The sequence below is a fragment of the Sorex araneus genome, chromosome 4, assembly GCF_027595985.1.
Source record: "Sorex araneus isolate mSorAra2 chromosome 4, mSorAra2.pri, whole genome shotgun sequence".
Lineage (NCBI taxonomy): Eukaryota > Metazoa > Chordata > Mammalia > Eulipotyphla > Soricidae > Sorex > Sorex araneus.
In genome coordinates this window covers 111,382,535-111,399,931 of record NC_073305.1, presented here as the reverse complement: position 1 = coordinate 111,399,931, position 17,397 = coordinate 111,382,535, and the positions used below count along the sequence as shown (strand labels likewise).

Sequence of the window (17,397 nt, the reverse complement as noted above, 5' to 3'; positions counted from 1 at the left end):
GCTGAGGTGTATATCTTTTGCCAATTAAAGAGACATGAGTCTTTGGGCTGTAAATTGTGGTAAGCTAATACCCCCAAATACAGTTATAGTCTATTTCCCAAAAGCTGTACAGAGTGTTAACCTTATGTGACTTTAAAAATGCGATTAAGGTGAGAGGGTGAAATAAGATATTATTTTGGTATTACAATATAATCACAGGGTCCCTTGTAAGAGGGATATAGAGTGATCAGACACTGAACAGAGGGTGCAGTAACATGTAGCCATAAGCGAAGAGTACATGAAATTTCTGGAAATTGGAAAAGGCAAGAGTCTCCAGATATTTTTGAGCCTTGATGATGCTCTTAATGCTAGCCTCCTGAGAGTTATTTGGGACCTCTACCTTTAGAACTAAAGGAGAATAAATTTGTATTGCTTTAGGCCACTTTAATAGCAAAAGGAAATGAATTCAGGAACCAACCTCACATAAAGTACGCCCTACTCCTGTGCTATAATGAAATTCTTTGTCTTAGATTCAGAATCAGTGTGGGCCACCTTGTTAGCTTACAAGAGGGATAAAGTCGCAAACTTTTCTTTATTCATGATATTTAGCTCATGAAAATGAGGGCATAATTAATGGATATTTCTCCAACTTCTAGGTACTCTTCAATCTTTTGATTAATAAATCTACTTCTAAATAATATAAGACACAATTGGAGAGATAGTAAAAGGTTTAAGGCACTTGCCTTCCACACTTGCCGTCCCCAGTTCAATCCTCAGCACAACATATGGTTCCTTGAACACAGAGCTGGGAGTAAGTCCCAAGCATCACTGAGTGTGATACAAAAAATAAATAACACTTAAATAGGTTCAATATTAAAAATTATAATATTTGGTTAAGTGAATTAAATAATAGACTTGAATAAAATCAACATTTTTATTATCTTGCTTTTTTCCATGAATGTACCCATTAAAGAGTATTTATTTGTAAAATTGCTTTAGATTTAGTGACACTACGTATTTTATTTTTTATTCTATTTTAGAATTAGTCTTTTAAAAATTATTTAAATAGTATGGTTTTAGTGGTGCCAATGTTTATGTTCTTGGTATACTGAGATATCATGCCTCTGCCACCTCCACCAAAGTACCAAAGCCCCACCACCACTGTCCTTAGGTTATCCTGTTTCACACCATTCCTAAACACCCCTTCTTCACCCCCCAACAATTTTCCCTCCCTTTTCTTTGTTTCTTTATATATCATATATAAATGATATCATCCAGTATTTGTTTTTCTTCTTCTGACTTACTTCACATAGCATGACATCTTCCAGGTCCATCCCAGTTGTAGCAACATGCATGATTTTATAACTGTACAATATTCCACTGTCTATAACTTTGTCACCCACGTATCTCTTATCTCTTATTTGAATGATTTCCAGATCTTGGCTATTGTAAATAGTACAGCAATGAATATTAGCTTACATATCTTTTCAAATGAATAGTTTGTGTTCTTTGAAATAGACTGCTGAAGAGTGAAATTGCTGGGTAGTTCTATTTTTAATTTTTTAAAGAAGCCTCTAGACTTCTTTAGAGATGAAACTAGATGCCAATCCACCAACAATAAATAAGTATGCCTTTTTTCACCACATCCCTGCCAGCAATGGTTGTTTCAGCACTTTAAATTTTTTTTAAGTTTACTTATGGGTTTCCCAACTGGTTATGAGGATCAGAGGCTCCTCCCTGCAACTCTCAGCCAATCTAGCCAGTATTTCAATGCTGGAGCCCCCAAATATGGTGCTTCTCAGAGCCAGTAGTACCAGGGATTACCCAGGGTCACCCTAGCAGCATGTGGAGACTTCCAAAACCATACCCAGGGGTGCGCAGGAATCTCTAGAGCTGCATCTGGCAAGGCTCAGAGAACATTGAGATATGGTGGCATTGAATTAAGGTCAGCCACATGTAAGATTCTGTGCTATCTCTCAGGTTTTTTCTCACTGTTATGAGGTGATATGTCATTAATTTTTATTTCCCTGACAATCAGTAATGACAAACACCTTTTTGTCTTGCCCATTTGTCATCTTTACGACTTTGAGAAGTGTGTTCAGCAACTCTTCCCATTTTTTGAAAGTTCTTTTCCCTTCTCAGTGAGTTTTATGAGTGCTTTATGTATCCTGAATACTGGCTCTTTATTAAGTGTTTGGCATATGAGTAGTTTCTCCCATTTGGTAAGATATCTTTTAATTTTAGTGATTGTTTCTCTCACTGTTCATACACATTTTTAGTTTAATGGAGTTCCATTTGTCCATTTTTGCTTACATTTGCCAGCGGAATCTAATAATCAAAAACACCTTAGAAGTCAATATTATGGAGGATTATGCCTGTTTTCCTTGGTGCATTTTATGAATTTAGGTCTAATGAATTTCTTTCAAAATTTTTGAAATTACTTTTGAAAGTTAACCTTTTCAAATTACTCTTGTACTTGAATTTACTTTTGTATATGGTGAGAGATAGGGGATTAATTTTAATATTTCATGTGGCTATCCAGTTTTCCAATAGTATTAGAGTCTTAAAAGAGTATTATTTTACTCATGACATGATGGGAAAAGAGTTTTTGGTAGAAACAGAATATATTTTTTAAAGGTGAAAAGGAAAAAGCTGCTGGAGTGTTGGAAGGGGGAAAGATAGATGTATGAAAATAAAGGACCATAGAAAATTTCTGTGCAATCAAAGGCATTTATTTTTTTAGCTTAAGCAAAACATGTGGTGAAAAAGTTCACAATGAAAATGCCACCCAGAAATTATCAGGTGGCCATGCATGCAACCTCCTGTGTGTACACAACCACAATCACGTTCTGCCCAATTAGAATGTGCCAGTTTAATTCATTCGTAAGTTTGTTTCTGTCCACTACCATCCCCTGTTCACAAATATCTACTAGTGGAGTCTCTACAACTCATTACATAGCTCAGGTAAAAACTACACAACAAGGTGACCATTGCTTACATATCTACCACATAGACAGATTGCCAAAAAGCAATTTTTTGTTTGGTAGTCAATAGCACAACAATTTGATCATACACAAATATGCCAACATAGAGATACACTGAAGGTATTTTTCCAGGTCAGCTGACAACTTTCTTAGCTCTTCCTGAGAAGTGTTATACTATCTATCATGGATCAGGACTCATTCTAGGGCAACAGGCAGGGCTGTCCCCAGATTTGGACATAAATGGGTGGGGGTCCTCAGAAGAGATATTCAGGTAACAGAAAAACTGACCACCATGACAAATGACTCTCCTGACATTCTGGTAGCTACTTGGGCCCTTAGTGAAGGCTGAGCTGTTATGGGTAGAGGGGAAGGTATGGCCATTTAGGAGTTCTGTAAGAGGAGCTATAAGGCTGTGCCTAGTTCATAGCTTTATTCATGCCCCAGCCCTGTCAGGATACTAAGTCATAAATTCACAAAATATTGGAGCTAGGATGGATGGTGGATGGTAGACTTTAGATTCCTCATTCTACAGTTATAGATGTAGCAGCCCAAAGACACCAAGGAGCTTGCTAAAGGTGGTGTCAGAGCCAGATTATAACACCATGCAGTGACCGTCGTTTAAGAACACTAAGTGGCCACCTTTTTAACAAGGACAATGAGACAGTATAAACACACTACCTTGAAAAAAGCCCCAAATGTGTTTAAAGCCATAAACTCAGCTTCATAAACAACATTTTGGGTAAGGGAAATTGGTTAATCTCTTTACCCATCTATGTAGGTCTTTCTGTTTCTTATTCCCACACAGATGCACACACAATTTTAGAAAATGGAGATTCCTTGCTAGTTACTAGCATGATACTTTAGAGATCCTATTTCTTAAACCAGATCTTTGTGTGAAGTCTGGACAACTGGCTTATTTTCTAGAACTATAGGTGGTTCTGAAATCAGAAGATCATCCTCCCCAAAGGAGTTTTGGTCTGTGTTCACGAAGTTGGGGATGTCAAACTTCATGAGCCTGTTCAGTTCCTCTTCTGCTCTCCCAATGCTTCCAATGGCTTCCTGGAGCTGCACACTGGTGTCAAGGGATGTGGTCTGGTGACCAGTCTTGGCCCTATCCAAGTGTTCCACTTCATTGATGTAGCAGTGAAAGAGAGACCTGGACTCCTCAGTACCCTGGCGAGAAAACAACTTATCTGGCTCCAGTGGTTTTCCGAAGTCTGACACAAAGCTGTTCATCCGGAATCTCTTCTCAGAAGACTCTGCATTGCTAGGGGGAAAAAGTGGAAAAGTTAAACCCTGCTTATCTTCAAACTCCTTCCCCTGCACAATCATGGCTTTCGGCATGTAGGACAGGCTGGCATATTTCCACTGAGCACTTTTGAGTGCAAGACCCTGATCATAGCAGACAGATAAACACCAGAACAGAGGAATATGGTTTCTGAGTATACATAAATAAAAGTAAAAATGCAAGCCCCTTAGTCATTCTGAGGAATTCCCATTATCTATATCAAATCCCAGTGTTTCTAAGGTGTTTTCTTGAATATCTGCATTAGAATCATTTGAATTGCTTCCTAAAACATGCAGCTTGCAAATCACCAAAGACAGGGGCCTACAACCTTTAGTTTCATAAACACCTCAAGCATCCTTGCTCATGCTCAAGTTTAGAATCACTGATCTACAGCAGGACTGCCTGAACAACAATATTATCTGACTGGGGGCTCAAGTTTCACATCTGTCAAAACAGAATTATATCCCTTTATTCCACCGTATTCTCAAAATTGATCAATGCCATCACTAAGAGCAAGAATTGTTATAGCCATCTCACAAATGCTAAAGCCCGGGTAAGGGGCAATTGTTTTTCCCACTTGAGTCACACAACCAGGTAATGAGAGGAGTTGGAATCAAACTCTGCATCCTAATTTTATCATTTAACATGAAACAAAATAGTAATTCAGTGGTAATAAATCAGTGAATGAATGAAATGACTCAGATCATCCCACAAGTGAATGAACATGAATAAATAATAACCTGTTATCCAATCTGATACTTCAGTCTCTATCCTTTCTAGACTGACAGATAGTCACTCACGCATGTTGCATGAGAACTTTCTCCATGCATTGACTCCAGGGTTGCAATTTGTGTAATTTAAAATATTCAAATGTGAGCTATTGATTGATACGTGCCACTGACTACATGTTAAAGAAAAATGTCATCTTTGAGGATGTTTTCAAATCTATAACAAAAACTAGGTCTGTTTATTATGTGTGTGATCTCAGAAATAAATTCTACTTCTTATCAGGATACAGTTTATAACTAAGTGCTCGTAGCCAGTGGAGTATGGACTCAATTTACAAATGGTGGGAAATCTAGTCTTACATACTGACCTCCAAGTTATCAAAAATCACCTATAATTCCATGCTCAGTAAATTTGGAAGCTTTTCAATATAGCTGGCTGAAGACTTTTATTTCCGCTCTCTATGACAGTGATCACTTGGGTAGTATCAGACAAAGAATTTCTCTCAAAAGTCTGAGTTTTTCCTTTAGAGTAAGAAGACAACTTGTTGAGCTCTTGTAACCCTCAATCATGTTTCCTTGTGTTGACTGATAATGGAAGAAGCTTTTTTTAAAGTTTGAAATTTTGTTTACATATATGGAAGAACCATTGTAAGAAAAGCTATGATCCTAGATTTGCTTCAATTTAGTTTCTATTCATTTTATCATTGGATAAAATTTTCATACTGAAATTAATAGAGCTAAGAATCAATGTGTTTTAATATATGGATGAAACTACCATCCTAATGAAGCTATAAAATATTACCTTTATTTTATAAATTTTTCCACCATTCAATTTCCATCCCTTTAGGTAACATGGTTCTGGAAAAACAGAACCCTCCCTCCTCTGTTTTATAGAGGAAAAACATCTGTAATTCCCTAGGTTGTTCCCTTAGGAATTTGTTAGGTTGGCGGTTCATGTTACTGATATGATAGCAGTTTAACATGTATATAATTATCCTTAAATGTTCCCATTTCATGGAAGGGTACATAACAGCTTGGTATTTCTAGCAGTCACTTCCAGTGAACTTTGAATAATGTATAAGTCGGGGTCAGGGATACTGTTCAAGTAATAAAGACATGTCTTATATGGGGTTTGATCCCTGGCACCCTCCCTCACCTTCAACTCTCCCCCCAACACACACATCGAGAGAGAGAGAGAGAGAGAGAGAGAGAGAGAGAGAGAGAGAGAACCTGAACACTGTCATTTTCCTTCTATTAGATTTTATTTTCAAAGTTCCCATCATTTAAGTGGTGCCAGATTTAGGTATATTTAAATTCAAACATAATTTCTATTTTTGTAAGATAAAGTGCAATCCTGTAATCACTCCTAAGTGCAAAACTTACTCATCTGGGCAAGGATATCTTAGAATAAATACAAAAACAAGGGTATTTGGAGTATATTATGTTGAGGCTTGCTAATATTTTTAGAACTCTAAATATGCAATATACAATTGTGATCTAAGCTCTTCTCACCACTCTCTTTTTCTCCCTGTGACATATTTATGATAATGGAACTATAGTGCTTTTATAAGGCATTATACATAGCAAATGGCTCCTTAGTTGAGAAAACAAGGGTAATGATTCTTTTATCTTCATTTTCCATAAGGGATCTGAGTAACACAGTTTTTCCCACACACGGTAGCAAATACTCAATGGGAAAAAATAATCTCCATTAAATCTGCTTCTTGAACATAACAGCTTTTAAGAAGAGTGATGTCAGCTTAATAGCAGTCTCTCTCCCTCTGCAGTATACTTCACTAGTTTTCACTAATATCTTATTTTCTTCTCTTCCTTCTCCTTCAAGAGTGCATGGAAGATTACTCTTCCCCATCCTGAAAGACGAAGTGTGGTGGATTCTGATCACTGTGCTGTGAAACAAGGGGATTTGGCTTAAGAAAGGGGCAGGTGTAAAATTTCCATTCATTCTCCTCTCCCATCAGAGTAACACAAGAGGTTGAATTTTGAAGGCAGCAGCACAGCGTATAGTCAAGATTTTTCTTTCCACCCCTTGGTGACTCTAAGCTTGATCAAATAGACCTGGGGGCTCTGAGAGATAGTACAACAGGGAGGGTGCTTGCCTTGCATGTAGCCACCCTGGATTGATCCCTGGAACCACATGTGGTCCCCTGAGCACAGCCAGTAGGATGTGGAATTGCAAATTCAAAAACAATAACTTCATACCCATGAGAATTGATATTATTCAAAAGACAAGAAAGCAAATATTAGAGGGAATGTGGAAAGAAAAGAACCCTCCTATATACTGATTGTAGGAATGCAAATTGTGAATCATTATGGCAAGCAGAGTGCAGATGTTTCAAAGGAATTAAAATAGAAATACCACATGATTCATTTATTCCACTTCTGTTTAGTTACCTAAAGAATATAAGACAATACTTCAAAGGAGTATGTGCACCTTCATATTTAATGCAGTTGGAATCAGCCTACCTACCCATAGACAAATGATTAGGTAAAGATGCAGGTCCAGATGAGATCCGGAGCAGCCAAGCACGAAACAGCCCCTCTGCGCCTTAAAGACTATGATCCAGGAGGTCTACTAACCCATTTTGGCACCCAGCAGCTTCTTATAGAAATGCATCTAGACTGTGAACTGAGCTAAAATATCAGAAATTCAAAACCGCGTGGCCGCTATCGCAGCCGAGTAAGCTCAAATAATCTTCATTCTCAGCAATGGAAAACAAATTATCAAATGATGCCTTTTCAGCAGCTTTGATTGTTGTGGGAAAATTCCAAATAATAATAGTGAGTTCTCTCTTGAAATATTGAATGTATTCAAAATACAGAGAGAATAAAGTGAAGATCATTAGCCACTCAGGTGGCGGGGTGGGTGTGGGAGGGGGGTATATTGGGGTTCTTGGTGGTGGAACATGTGCACTGGTGAAGGGATCAGGGTCTGATCATTATATGACTGAGACTTAAACCTGAAAGCTTTGTAATGTTTTTCACGGTGATTCAATAAAATTTAAATTTAAAAGAAAAGATGCAGTATATAAGATACTAATGAATCCATGCACAAAAAGATTAAATCCTCTTTAAAATGGATTAAATCCCATTTTCAGAATAATAAATGAAACCACAAGCTGAAATATGTCAGAAAGAGAGACACTGAATGATTTCATTTGTAAGTAGTATATAAAGAATCAAAAGGAATAAATAAAATAAATTTCAAACAAAATAAAACTTTATACTATAAGACAAGTTATAGTCACCTAAAGGGAGTACATAACCATAAATAAGCTTTTATATAGGGCCCCAAAAGAACAAACAAAAGAAATGGTTCTCTAAACTATGCATTTACTGTTAAACTGAACCAATCATGGGCAAGAGGAAAAAAACAAAGAATAGTTCTCTTATGTTTATGGCATTCAGTGAACCACTGAAAGGCAATGTCACAAAGTGCATCATCTTACATTTTACCAAAATTGACATGCCTCATAACTTCATCAAACCAATCACATCAACAGGATGCTGCATGCGTAGGTCCTTTCTTCCTTACCAGACTTCTCTTCTTTTGTTTAGTTCCTTCACTAACCCTTTATAAACTCCTAACCAGCCCCAATCCAAGAGTAAGATTTGACGCAGAAGGGGAACAAGTTTCCCATCTTCTTTGGCCTTTGAGTTGCAAGCACCTTGACCTTGGATTAATGAATATGTCATACTGCAGTATCACCTCAATACTTTTGTTTGTTTGCTCTGAACTCAGGGTTCACTCCAGGGAATCCTTGTAGGCTATTTTGTGTTTCTGGAAATCAAACTCAAGTCAGCTGCATGCAAGATAAATGCCTTGCCTTCTATACTATTTCTTCAGCCCCTTCTTAAGCATTAAAAATAAATAAATAAATAAACAAACAAACCTAGTGTTCCTCCTACTTTACTGATTTTTTAATGTGCCCAAGTAATCCCCTAAATCCTTTATTGCAGGGAGAAAATGCACCCTACTTTAAGATATTCTGCTATAAAAATCAAGGCTACATCCAGGTTCCCGGGGACCTGGCATCTCCGGGGCCCTCTTATAAAGGGGTTGCAGAGCAAGAGACAGAGTGCCAGGAGGACGGTAGATGGCATCTTCTCTCCTGGCAGCAAATCCATGACCTGCCCCCTTTCTCCAGCCACTGAAAGCAACCACAGACCCGCATGCTCTACAATTTCTGCTTCTTCATTCCCCACACGCACTGCACAGACATTTAGAATAGTACAAACTTACTCTTGGTGAGGGGCTCCTGTCTTGGTCAGCAAGGTCAGCACAAAGAACATGAAAATCACAAAGACTGCAAGACCAACCCAAAATCCAATCACAATGGAATCTGCAAAACAGTTAATACTGGGGTTAATACTTCACCACAGCTTAAAACTTGAACGTTGAAGGAATCTGAGTTTGCTTAGTATGTGAAACAATTTGATGAAGATACACTTGACCCATCAGTCAACTGGGAACACTGAGATGGAGGGAATGAGGAAGAGTGAAGTAATTGTCACTTTGAGGTTTTTGTCTCCTATGGCAGAATGGCCTTACTTTTGGTTTTTATCTCCCCGTGAAGGATCCCAGGAAAGAATGTAGACCAGTTATTACCTCAAGATACCACTAAAGGGGCTGAAGCAATAGCACAGCGAGTAGGGCGTTTGCCTTGCACTCGGCCGACCCACGTTCGATTCCCAGCATCCCATGTGGCCCCCTGAGCACCGCCAGGAGTAATTCCTGAGTGCAGAGCCAGGAGTAACCCCTGTGTGTCACCGGGTGTGACCCAAAAAGAAAAAAAAATACCACTAAAGTTGAAAAACAAAATATTTTAACAGAAACTACAATAAAAAGTTTAAAACATATTCTAATTCAAACCAGCCCAGTTTTATATTTTCACTGTGTGGGCCAGTGGCACAATGCATAACACATCTGTCTATGGATCAGAAGATTATATTTTCACTTATGTTCCCACTGAATATCTCAGGTGCTCATTATTTCTTGCAGCGAACATACAAAAGGCCTCCGAGCACTCACTCTCCTTGTCTTCTGTCACTGTGTAACCTGCCTTATCATAGCTTTGATAATACTGCTCTGTTAGTAAAAATTGCTCAGCTAAAATAGGTCAGTGGCTGGGGATACAGTTCAAAGGGCTGGAATTCATGCTCTGAGGGGGGGGGTCCTGAATTGCATCTCATGAGCACAGCAGGAGTAGCCCACAGCACTGCCCTCTCCCCCGAACACCGCCAGAGCACTGCTGGTGTGATTAAGAAGAAACGACTAAAGCTTGAATGAAATTAGGTTGAAAAAAAAATAAAACTGACCTTTAACAGATTAAGAAATGAATCCATACACACAGCACTTTATAGAAGATATGGTATCCAAGAGTAGAGTAACCCACATTAGGTGCCTACTACTATTAAATCATTGTCATTTTCCACTATTTACCCTTGTTTTAAAACCAATGTTTTCATGGCTAGAGAGATAGGACAGGAGTTAAAGCAATTGCCTTGTATGTGGCTAACTGTGGTTCAATCTGAGGCGTGTGCATGGTTCCCCCGCACCACCCAACGCTCCCTCCAAAATAAAATAAATAAATAATGAAACTCATATTTCCAGATAGGCTAGGAAAACTTATGTCCCTATTTACTTTAATTCCTAAACACAGCCTCCTAATTCTAATGCTTTATTTTTAGCTAGATGGAACAACTTTTCTCAACCAAGAACTAATGAAAATCTGTCTGTCTTTCAAAGCTCATTACATACACCACTATTGTCTCAAAGCCTGGATTAATTTCCCCAGACGTACTCTATCCCTCCTTGGAACCTCATGATTTCGGGGTGGGTAGGTGAAGGGATGTTTGTTGGGCCACAACCTGCAGTGCTCAGGATTTACTCCTGGCTCTGTGCTCAGGGATCACTTCTAGCAGTACTCAAAGGATCATATGAGGTGCCAGGCCTCCAACAGGGTGCTCTCCTCCAGCTGCCCATGGTCATCTTGTCTCCATTTCTCCATTTGATTCTGACTTGAGTGACAGTCATGAGTGAATGCCTTTGGGACAGGGTAAAATTGTGTTTTCTACAGAACCTGGCATATTCACAATAGGCTCTCAAATCTAAGAAATGATACAGACTTTAATTAGGCTACATTTCTTATCTATCCCAAAAAGTTTATTTCTGTGGGAATACAATGAGGATTAGCAATTTTTAAGTGAAATAAATGTGTTTAAATGCAAAGCATTATTCTAATTAAATTATGAATATGTAGTACTTTTTCTAACGTGAAGAAACCAGACAAACAATTTACTCTGCATATTTCATACTTATATTCTACACAAGACTATTACCTAGAAGTTAACAACAGTTACTCAACAATGTATATCCAGCATAGCACTCTGGATGCAAAACTAACAAACCTTTCATGAGGTACTTGTCCCACCGAAAGACATTACCTTATAATAATAGTCAAAACGAAGCCTAAGAAATACATAATGACAAGTATCCAAAAAACAGATGCTATATAAGAATAACAAGTATATAATGAAAATATCTCAATTCTGGGGGCACATAGTGAAAAGCACCACAGTATATATGAAAGACAGGTCAGCACACTGTAGCTCATCAACGTCCTAAATAACAAAAGCAAATTCTAAAATGGCATCCCAGCATTTCATCCCAGCCTTCAGTTGAGAACTGAAACAATATGTGTTGCTTTGCATTTTCCCAATCCATTTACTAGGTGGAGTTCTTGTATGGGGAGCTTTCCCTACACATAGTGTTTGGATGCCGTAAGTCCTCCACTTCTCTGATTCATCTGGCTGAGGTAAAGGAGGGATGCCTGGGCCCAGCCGGTTTCTCTTTCCACCAGCCAGCATCACAGGCAGCTGCTCAGAGAGCAACAATATAATGGGGCCCCAAACGGTACACTCCTCAAACAAGCTACTGCTGGACAATCAGAGTAAGAAGAAGGACCATGTTTAGAATTTGCGAGTACCCCCACGATTCAATTGTACTTCCAAATACCTTTTAATGTTATTGCATCAACATTTTCCAAAACAAAATGCTTCAAATCGCTCTGCTTATTTACATTCCCTTTGAGCACACTTTTGCTGCCTCAAATTACTTCCACTTATTTTCCTCTCCCTCATCTTTCACACGACCTCGACCCCTGCGGCCCTTTCAGAGGACACCAGAGCCTCCATCTTATCCCAGAAATATTCAAACTCTCTTGAGACATTATATGTAATGCCAAGTTTCAAAGTATGGGCATTGCAGTAAAAAGGGCACAGGAAAATTCAGAAGTCAAAGCATTCTTTGCTGGGAAAAAGGAACAAGAGAGATTTACACAGAGCAGTTCCCAGGAAGCAAATTGGTGAAGAAAGCCAGCAGAAACCTTTCGAAAAGGCTCTACAGACCTGAGCAGCCACTTATTATTAGATACTGTTAAATCTTTACAGTAGAAGCCAAACTGAGCAAAAAATTGTCCAGGGTAATTCTGGATAGCATGTGTCATAACATAACATAGCTCCCCTTTAACGGAACCTTTTATAAATGGAAGGAAACGAAAGAGCTGAATGCTGACAGCTGCTAGCTCTTCACAAGTACGTGCTTCTTCTGCATGCATTACTCTGTCCACTTCAGAGTGGGGCTCAAGGAACTATTCTCTCCCTCTCTCCCTCCCCTCTGCCTTCTACGAATAAACTGTGGAGTTTTTGCCTCTTGGTTGTATAAATTCCAAGGGCTAATATTTAATTTAAAGGAGAGAGCAGAGGACACCAAAGCCTGATAGAGGATAGATAGATACAGGACATTATCCCTAACCTGTTTCTGCCTTTAAAAGTATTAGGATCAGCTTTGTGGTATGCATGTCTGTCAAGAATTTGATGGTGAGATGTTGGAGCAATAGTACAGCAGGTAAAGACAATCTGGGTTTGATCCTCAGAATCCCACATGGTCCCCTGAGCCCTGCCAGGAACGATCCCTGAGAGCAGAGCCAGGAGCAAACAGTAAACACGGTCAGGTGTGACCCACAAACAAACAAACAAACAAAAATCAATAATAGTATTTCCTATATGTTTCTATTTTGCTTCTTATGGCAGATCTTACTCCAAGCCATCTCGAGCTTTCGAGTTTGAGACTCAACTTCTTGCTCACTCATTTTGTAAGCATAGTGTGTGTCTGTAATTATTTGCAAATGGGTTTACGAAAAAGTATTGCAGATGGTCACCCCTGAGGACTTAAAGTAAGAGAGTGTTCCTGTAGTCACTCAACATGCAGCCAATCGTGACCTGCTACAACACAAAACAACTGCTCACTAATTCAAAAGACTTGTGTTTCCCTCTCTAACAATACCCTGAGAACCCAACAAAGACCTTCATTAATGCCCCATTTCTCTTCTTCCGTTTAATGGCCAAAGTCTTGAAGAATATGTTTATATTGTCTTCAGTTTCTTTCCTATCATTTTTCTATGAATAACTTCATTAGCCATTTACTACCACTACTTCAGTATGATCTTTTTCTGGCATATGTGGCTCAGAGCTTACTCCTGGCTCCCTGCTCAGAGAGCACTCCTTATGGTACTTAGGTGAGCATAGGCAGTGCTGGGCATCAAGCCAGCAAGCCAGGATTGACAGCGTGCAATACGGGCACCCTACCCTCTGTACTATCTCTCTGGCCCCTTACCAAAACTATAAAAATCACTGTCAATAACTTCTGCATTATATACCTAATGATCAAGTCTCAGTTCTCAAGTCACCTAACCTAAGAATCGTTTGATAGAGACCACTGTCTCAACCTTTACATCCTTTCTTACCTGATTTCAAAGTGGTATGTCACCCACTTTTCTTCTCACTTTTCTTTAAGCTCCTTTGCTGCTCTCTTCAACACCCCATGACTTCTCATGCTCATGTTTCCCAGGGTTCAGTCATTGGAACTCTTCAGTATTCAGTCTACACTCTTCAATGCAGTCTTGATATCATATTTGATGTCAAGCACCATTTCTATGCTAATAACTCTTCAACGCCCACTTGCACAGCACATATTTTGGACGCCTTTATATCTCAATTTAACAAATCCAGAAATCAGCTTTTGATGTTCCTGCTTGTCCTCTAGTCCTTCCCAACTTAGTGAATGGCAATTAGTCCAGTGAGTTACTCAGTGACAAATTTTCAAAACATCACTAGCATTGCATTTTCCTCTAGCTCTGTACCAACCTATTGATAAACCCTATTTCTCTATCTTCCAAAATAAAAGTGTCCAGAATTTATGTACTTCCCACCACTAAACCAACATTACTCCTGCCTCACTATTGCAACTGCCCCTGAATTTTCCCTGTTTCCACTCCCATCCCTTTCCTTACATTACTGCACAAAGGTCCTACTGATACTTTCCCCAAATCTTCCCAGTAACCTCAAGAAAAATCCAAAGTTTCAGCATGATCTCTAAGGTCCTAATGCCCTTTCTTCATCACTGGGCTTTTATTTCCTACTATTCTGCCCTATACACATTTTTTAACATTCTGGCCTCCTCATTTTCATTAAATTTTCCATTAAATGTTCAATAATTGCACTGTTGCCCTGGAGCATATCTTATAGTTTCACCTCTTGTTTCTTCTGCGTCTCTAATCAAACCTTTCCTTCTCAGTAAGGTCTTTCATGGCAACTCTATCTAGATATTAACCTTCATGTTCCACATCCATATTTTCCCTTGCTAGTCACCATTTGGCAACAATTTTGTGTTTAAAATATAACTGGCTCTCATAAAATTTAGGAATGAGAAAGGAAAAAAGAAATAGAAAAGAAGGGAAGAAGGAAAAAAGGAAGGAAGGAAGGAAGGAAGGAAGGAAGGAAGGAAGGAAGGAAGGAAGGAAGGAAGGAAGGAAGGAAGGAAGGAAGGAAGGAAGGAAGGAAGGAAGGAAGGAAGGAAGATGGGCCTGAAAGAGGGATGGAGAGGAAAGGGGAAAGGAATGGAGCAGAGGGAAGGAAGAAAAGGGGAGGAGAAAGGAGACAGGAGACAGAAGAGGAGTGGGGGGAAGTGGAGGAAGAGATGGGAAGTTGGTTTCCATTCTGTTGTTACCAAGTATATGTTAGATATATGTCCACATCTATAGGCAATGAGATTCAATGAGCATTAAAGGAAAATAAGCAATGATAGTAATGAGATGTTCTCAGAGGAGAAGCCCTTCTGAAGAACAGAACATAATTTAATCAGACAGAAAAACTTGATATGACTAAATATGGAGTTATTGTCATTGAGGATGATCCATCATAGCTAAAACAAATGAAGACAACTGTTGTGGCCTCATCCTTATCATTCTATGCTAAGCCTGCATCTAAATAGCTGTAAATTTTGTTCAGCAAAAAAACTAGACACACCTAAAGGTCAGAATCATAAAATTTGGGGGCTGGAGTTATAGCACAGTGGGTAGGGCATTTGCCTTGCACTCGGCCAACCCGGGTTCGATTCCCAGCATCCCATATGGTCCCCTGAGCACCGCCAGGGGTAATTCCTGAGTGCAGAGCCAGGAGTGACCCCTGAGCATTGCTGGGTGTGACCCAAAAAGCAAAAAAAACCCAAAATTTTAAAAAGTACTAGTGTACAGAGTGAAATAACTGACTTAATCTTTTCTTTGGGGAGGATGAGGGGTTTTAGGTCACTCTCAAGATGCTCCTGGTTCTGTGCTCAGGGATTACTCCTTGCCGGGCCTAAGATCACATGGTGTGCTTGGAATTCTAGCTAGGGTCAGCTTCAGACAAGCACCTTACCCACTGTATTAACTCCTCAACCCAGGATATTTTTATTTTCTTTCTCCTGAGCTTTTTGAGGGTTATTTTTGTTATTGTTGTTTTTTATGTGTCTCACATACTGTCAGCCTCCTGACATCAAGACCCTTTAATCAGATACATTACATCAGAACAATTTTGTTTTCTTCTAGATGTGAATGTTAAAATGAATTCTTCTTTAATAGAACAGTAGGTAATATACATTTGTTCTATGTCATGCTTCTGTCAACAATTAGAGAAAAATTTTCAGCTATACTTATTCTTACAATGCAATCCACTCAATATATATAACAGTCTCTGGAAATAAAAACATCCAAATTATAGCAGCAGGCCTGTCTTCTTTGATCCTTAAAATAAGAAGAAAATGTAGGACAAACTAACACCAAAATATTTTTGTGTTGTTAAGCTGCAAAAGCTAATATTATGGGGCTGGAGTGATAGCACAGCAGGGAGGGTGTTTGCCTTGTACATGGCCAACACGAGTTCGATTCCCAGAATCCCATATGGTCCCCTGAGCATTGCCAGGAGTAATTCCTGAGTGCATGAGCCAAGAATAACCCCTGTGCATCGCCGGGTGTAACCCAAAAAGAAAGAAAAAACTAATATTATAGGAAAGTGTATGATAATCTTCTCAGTCATTTTTCTTTCCATAAAATTCCTTAACAAATAGTTTTCTTATTAAAGATTGTCCTGGGAAAAAGATTAAAGAATTAAAGCAATTTAAGGATTTCACATCCTGAAGCAATAGTCTTTCATCAGATTCTAAATAACATTGTATTCTAATATATTCCATGTGCTTTCTTTTTTCTTTTTTAGCGATGCTCAGGGGTTACTCCTGGCTTTGCACTCAGGAATTGCTCCTGGCAGTGCTTGGGGGACCATATGGGATGCCGGGGATCGAACCCGGGTCGGCCGCGTGCAAGGCAAACACCCTACCCGCTGTGCTATCGCTCCGGCCCCCCATGTGCTTTCTTGTGCCTTGCACTTCGCTGTCCTGGGTTCGATCCCTGGCACCTCATATGGTTTCCAGAGCACCTCCTGGAGTGACCCCTAGCAGAAAGCCCTGAGCACTGATGAGTGTGGCCTCAAAACAAACAAAAAAAAAATGACTGAGCACATATCAATAAAAAATGAGTATAAGCATTTGTTATTATTTGATTCAGGAGGAATGAGGGTTTATGGTTCAGTTAATAATTTTTTAAGCCACAAAAGCAGAAAATCTTAAAGCAGGAACTGAATAACTGTGAAACCTTTGCCGGCCTCACTGATGGGGGAACCAGAAGGCAGGAATGGGGCAGCAAGTCTGTCATAGCTGGTGACTCTCTCACTGCCCAGCCCGAAGCTCCACAGGTGCCGCCAGCAAACAGTGAGATCTGGGTTCAAGGGAACCATAAACCAAGCCCGGTCCCTCCTGCAAAAGATGATGAGGAACAGGCTAGCCACTCAATTGGCTAGAAGATGAAGACAAAAATAGTTGGGAGAGTCCTGCGCTCCCCTCCTTCCATGTGGCCTCTGTGAGACACTTAGCTCAGTGGCTCCCACACATCTGGCAGCTGAAGTGTATCCACCAGAGGCAGGTAGGAAAGGTGGAGGCATACTCTAACCATAATTCCCCATGCCTACA

General features: G+C 39.4%; 1 protein-coding gene across 4 annotated transcripts in view; it reads right to left on the bottom strand.

Moving 5' to 3' along the window:
• Nucleotides 1-2,695: 2,695 nt before the first annotated feature.
• MRAP2 (melanocortin 2 receptor accessory protein 2) overlaps nt 2,696-17,397 on the bottom strand; it is a 36,719-nt gene continuing 22,017 nt past the window's right edge. For all 4 annotated transcript variants that reach the window (XM_055135399.1, XM_055135400.1, XM_055135398.1 and 1 more), the window contains 2 exons: nt 9,241-9,340; nt 2,696-4,230 (listed from right to left, as the gene is read on the bottom strand). In XM_055135399.1, the coding sequence (XP_054991374.1) occupies nt 3,840-4,230; nt 9,241-9,340 (491 nt within the window). In that variant the 3' untranslated portion in view covers nt 2,696-3,839. The remainder of the gene's footprint in view (nt 4,231-9,240; nt 9,341-17,397) is intronic.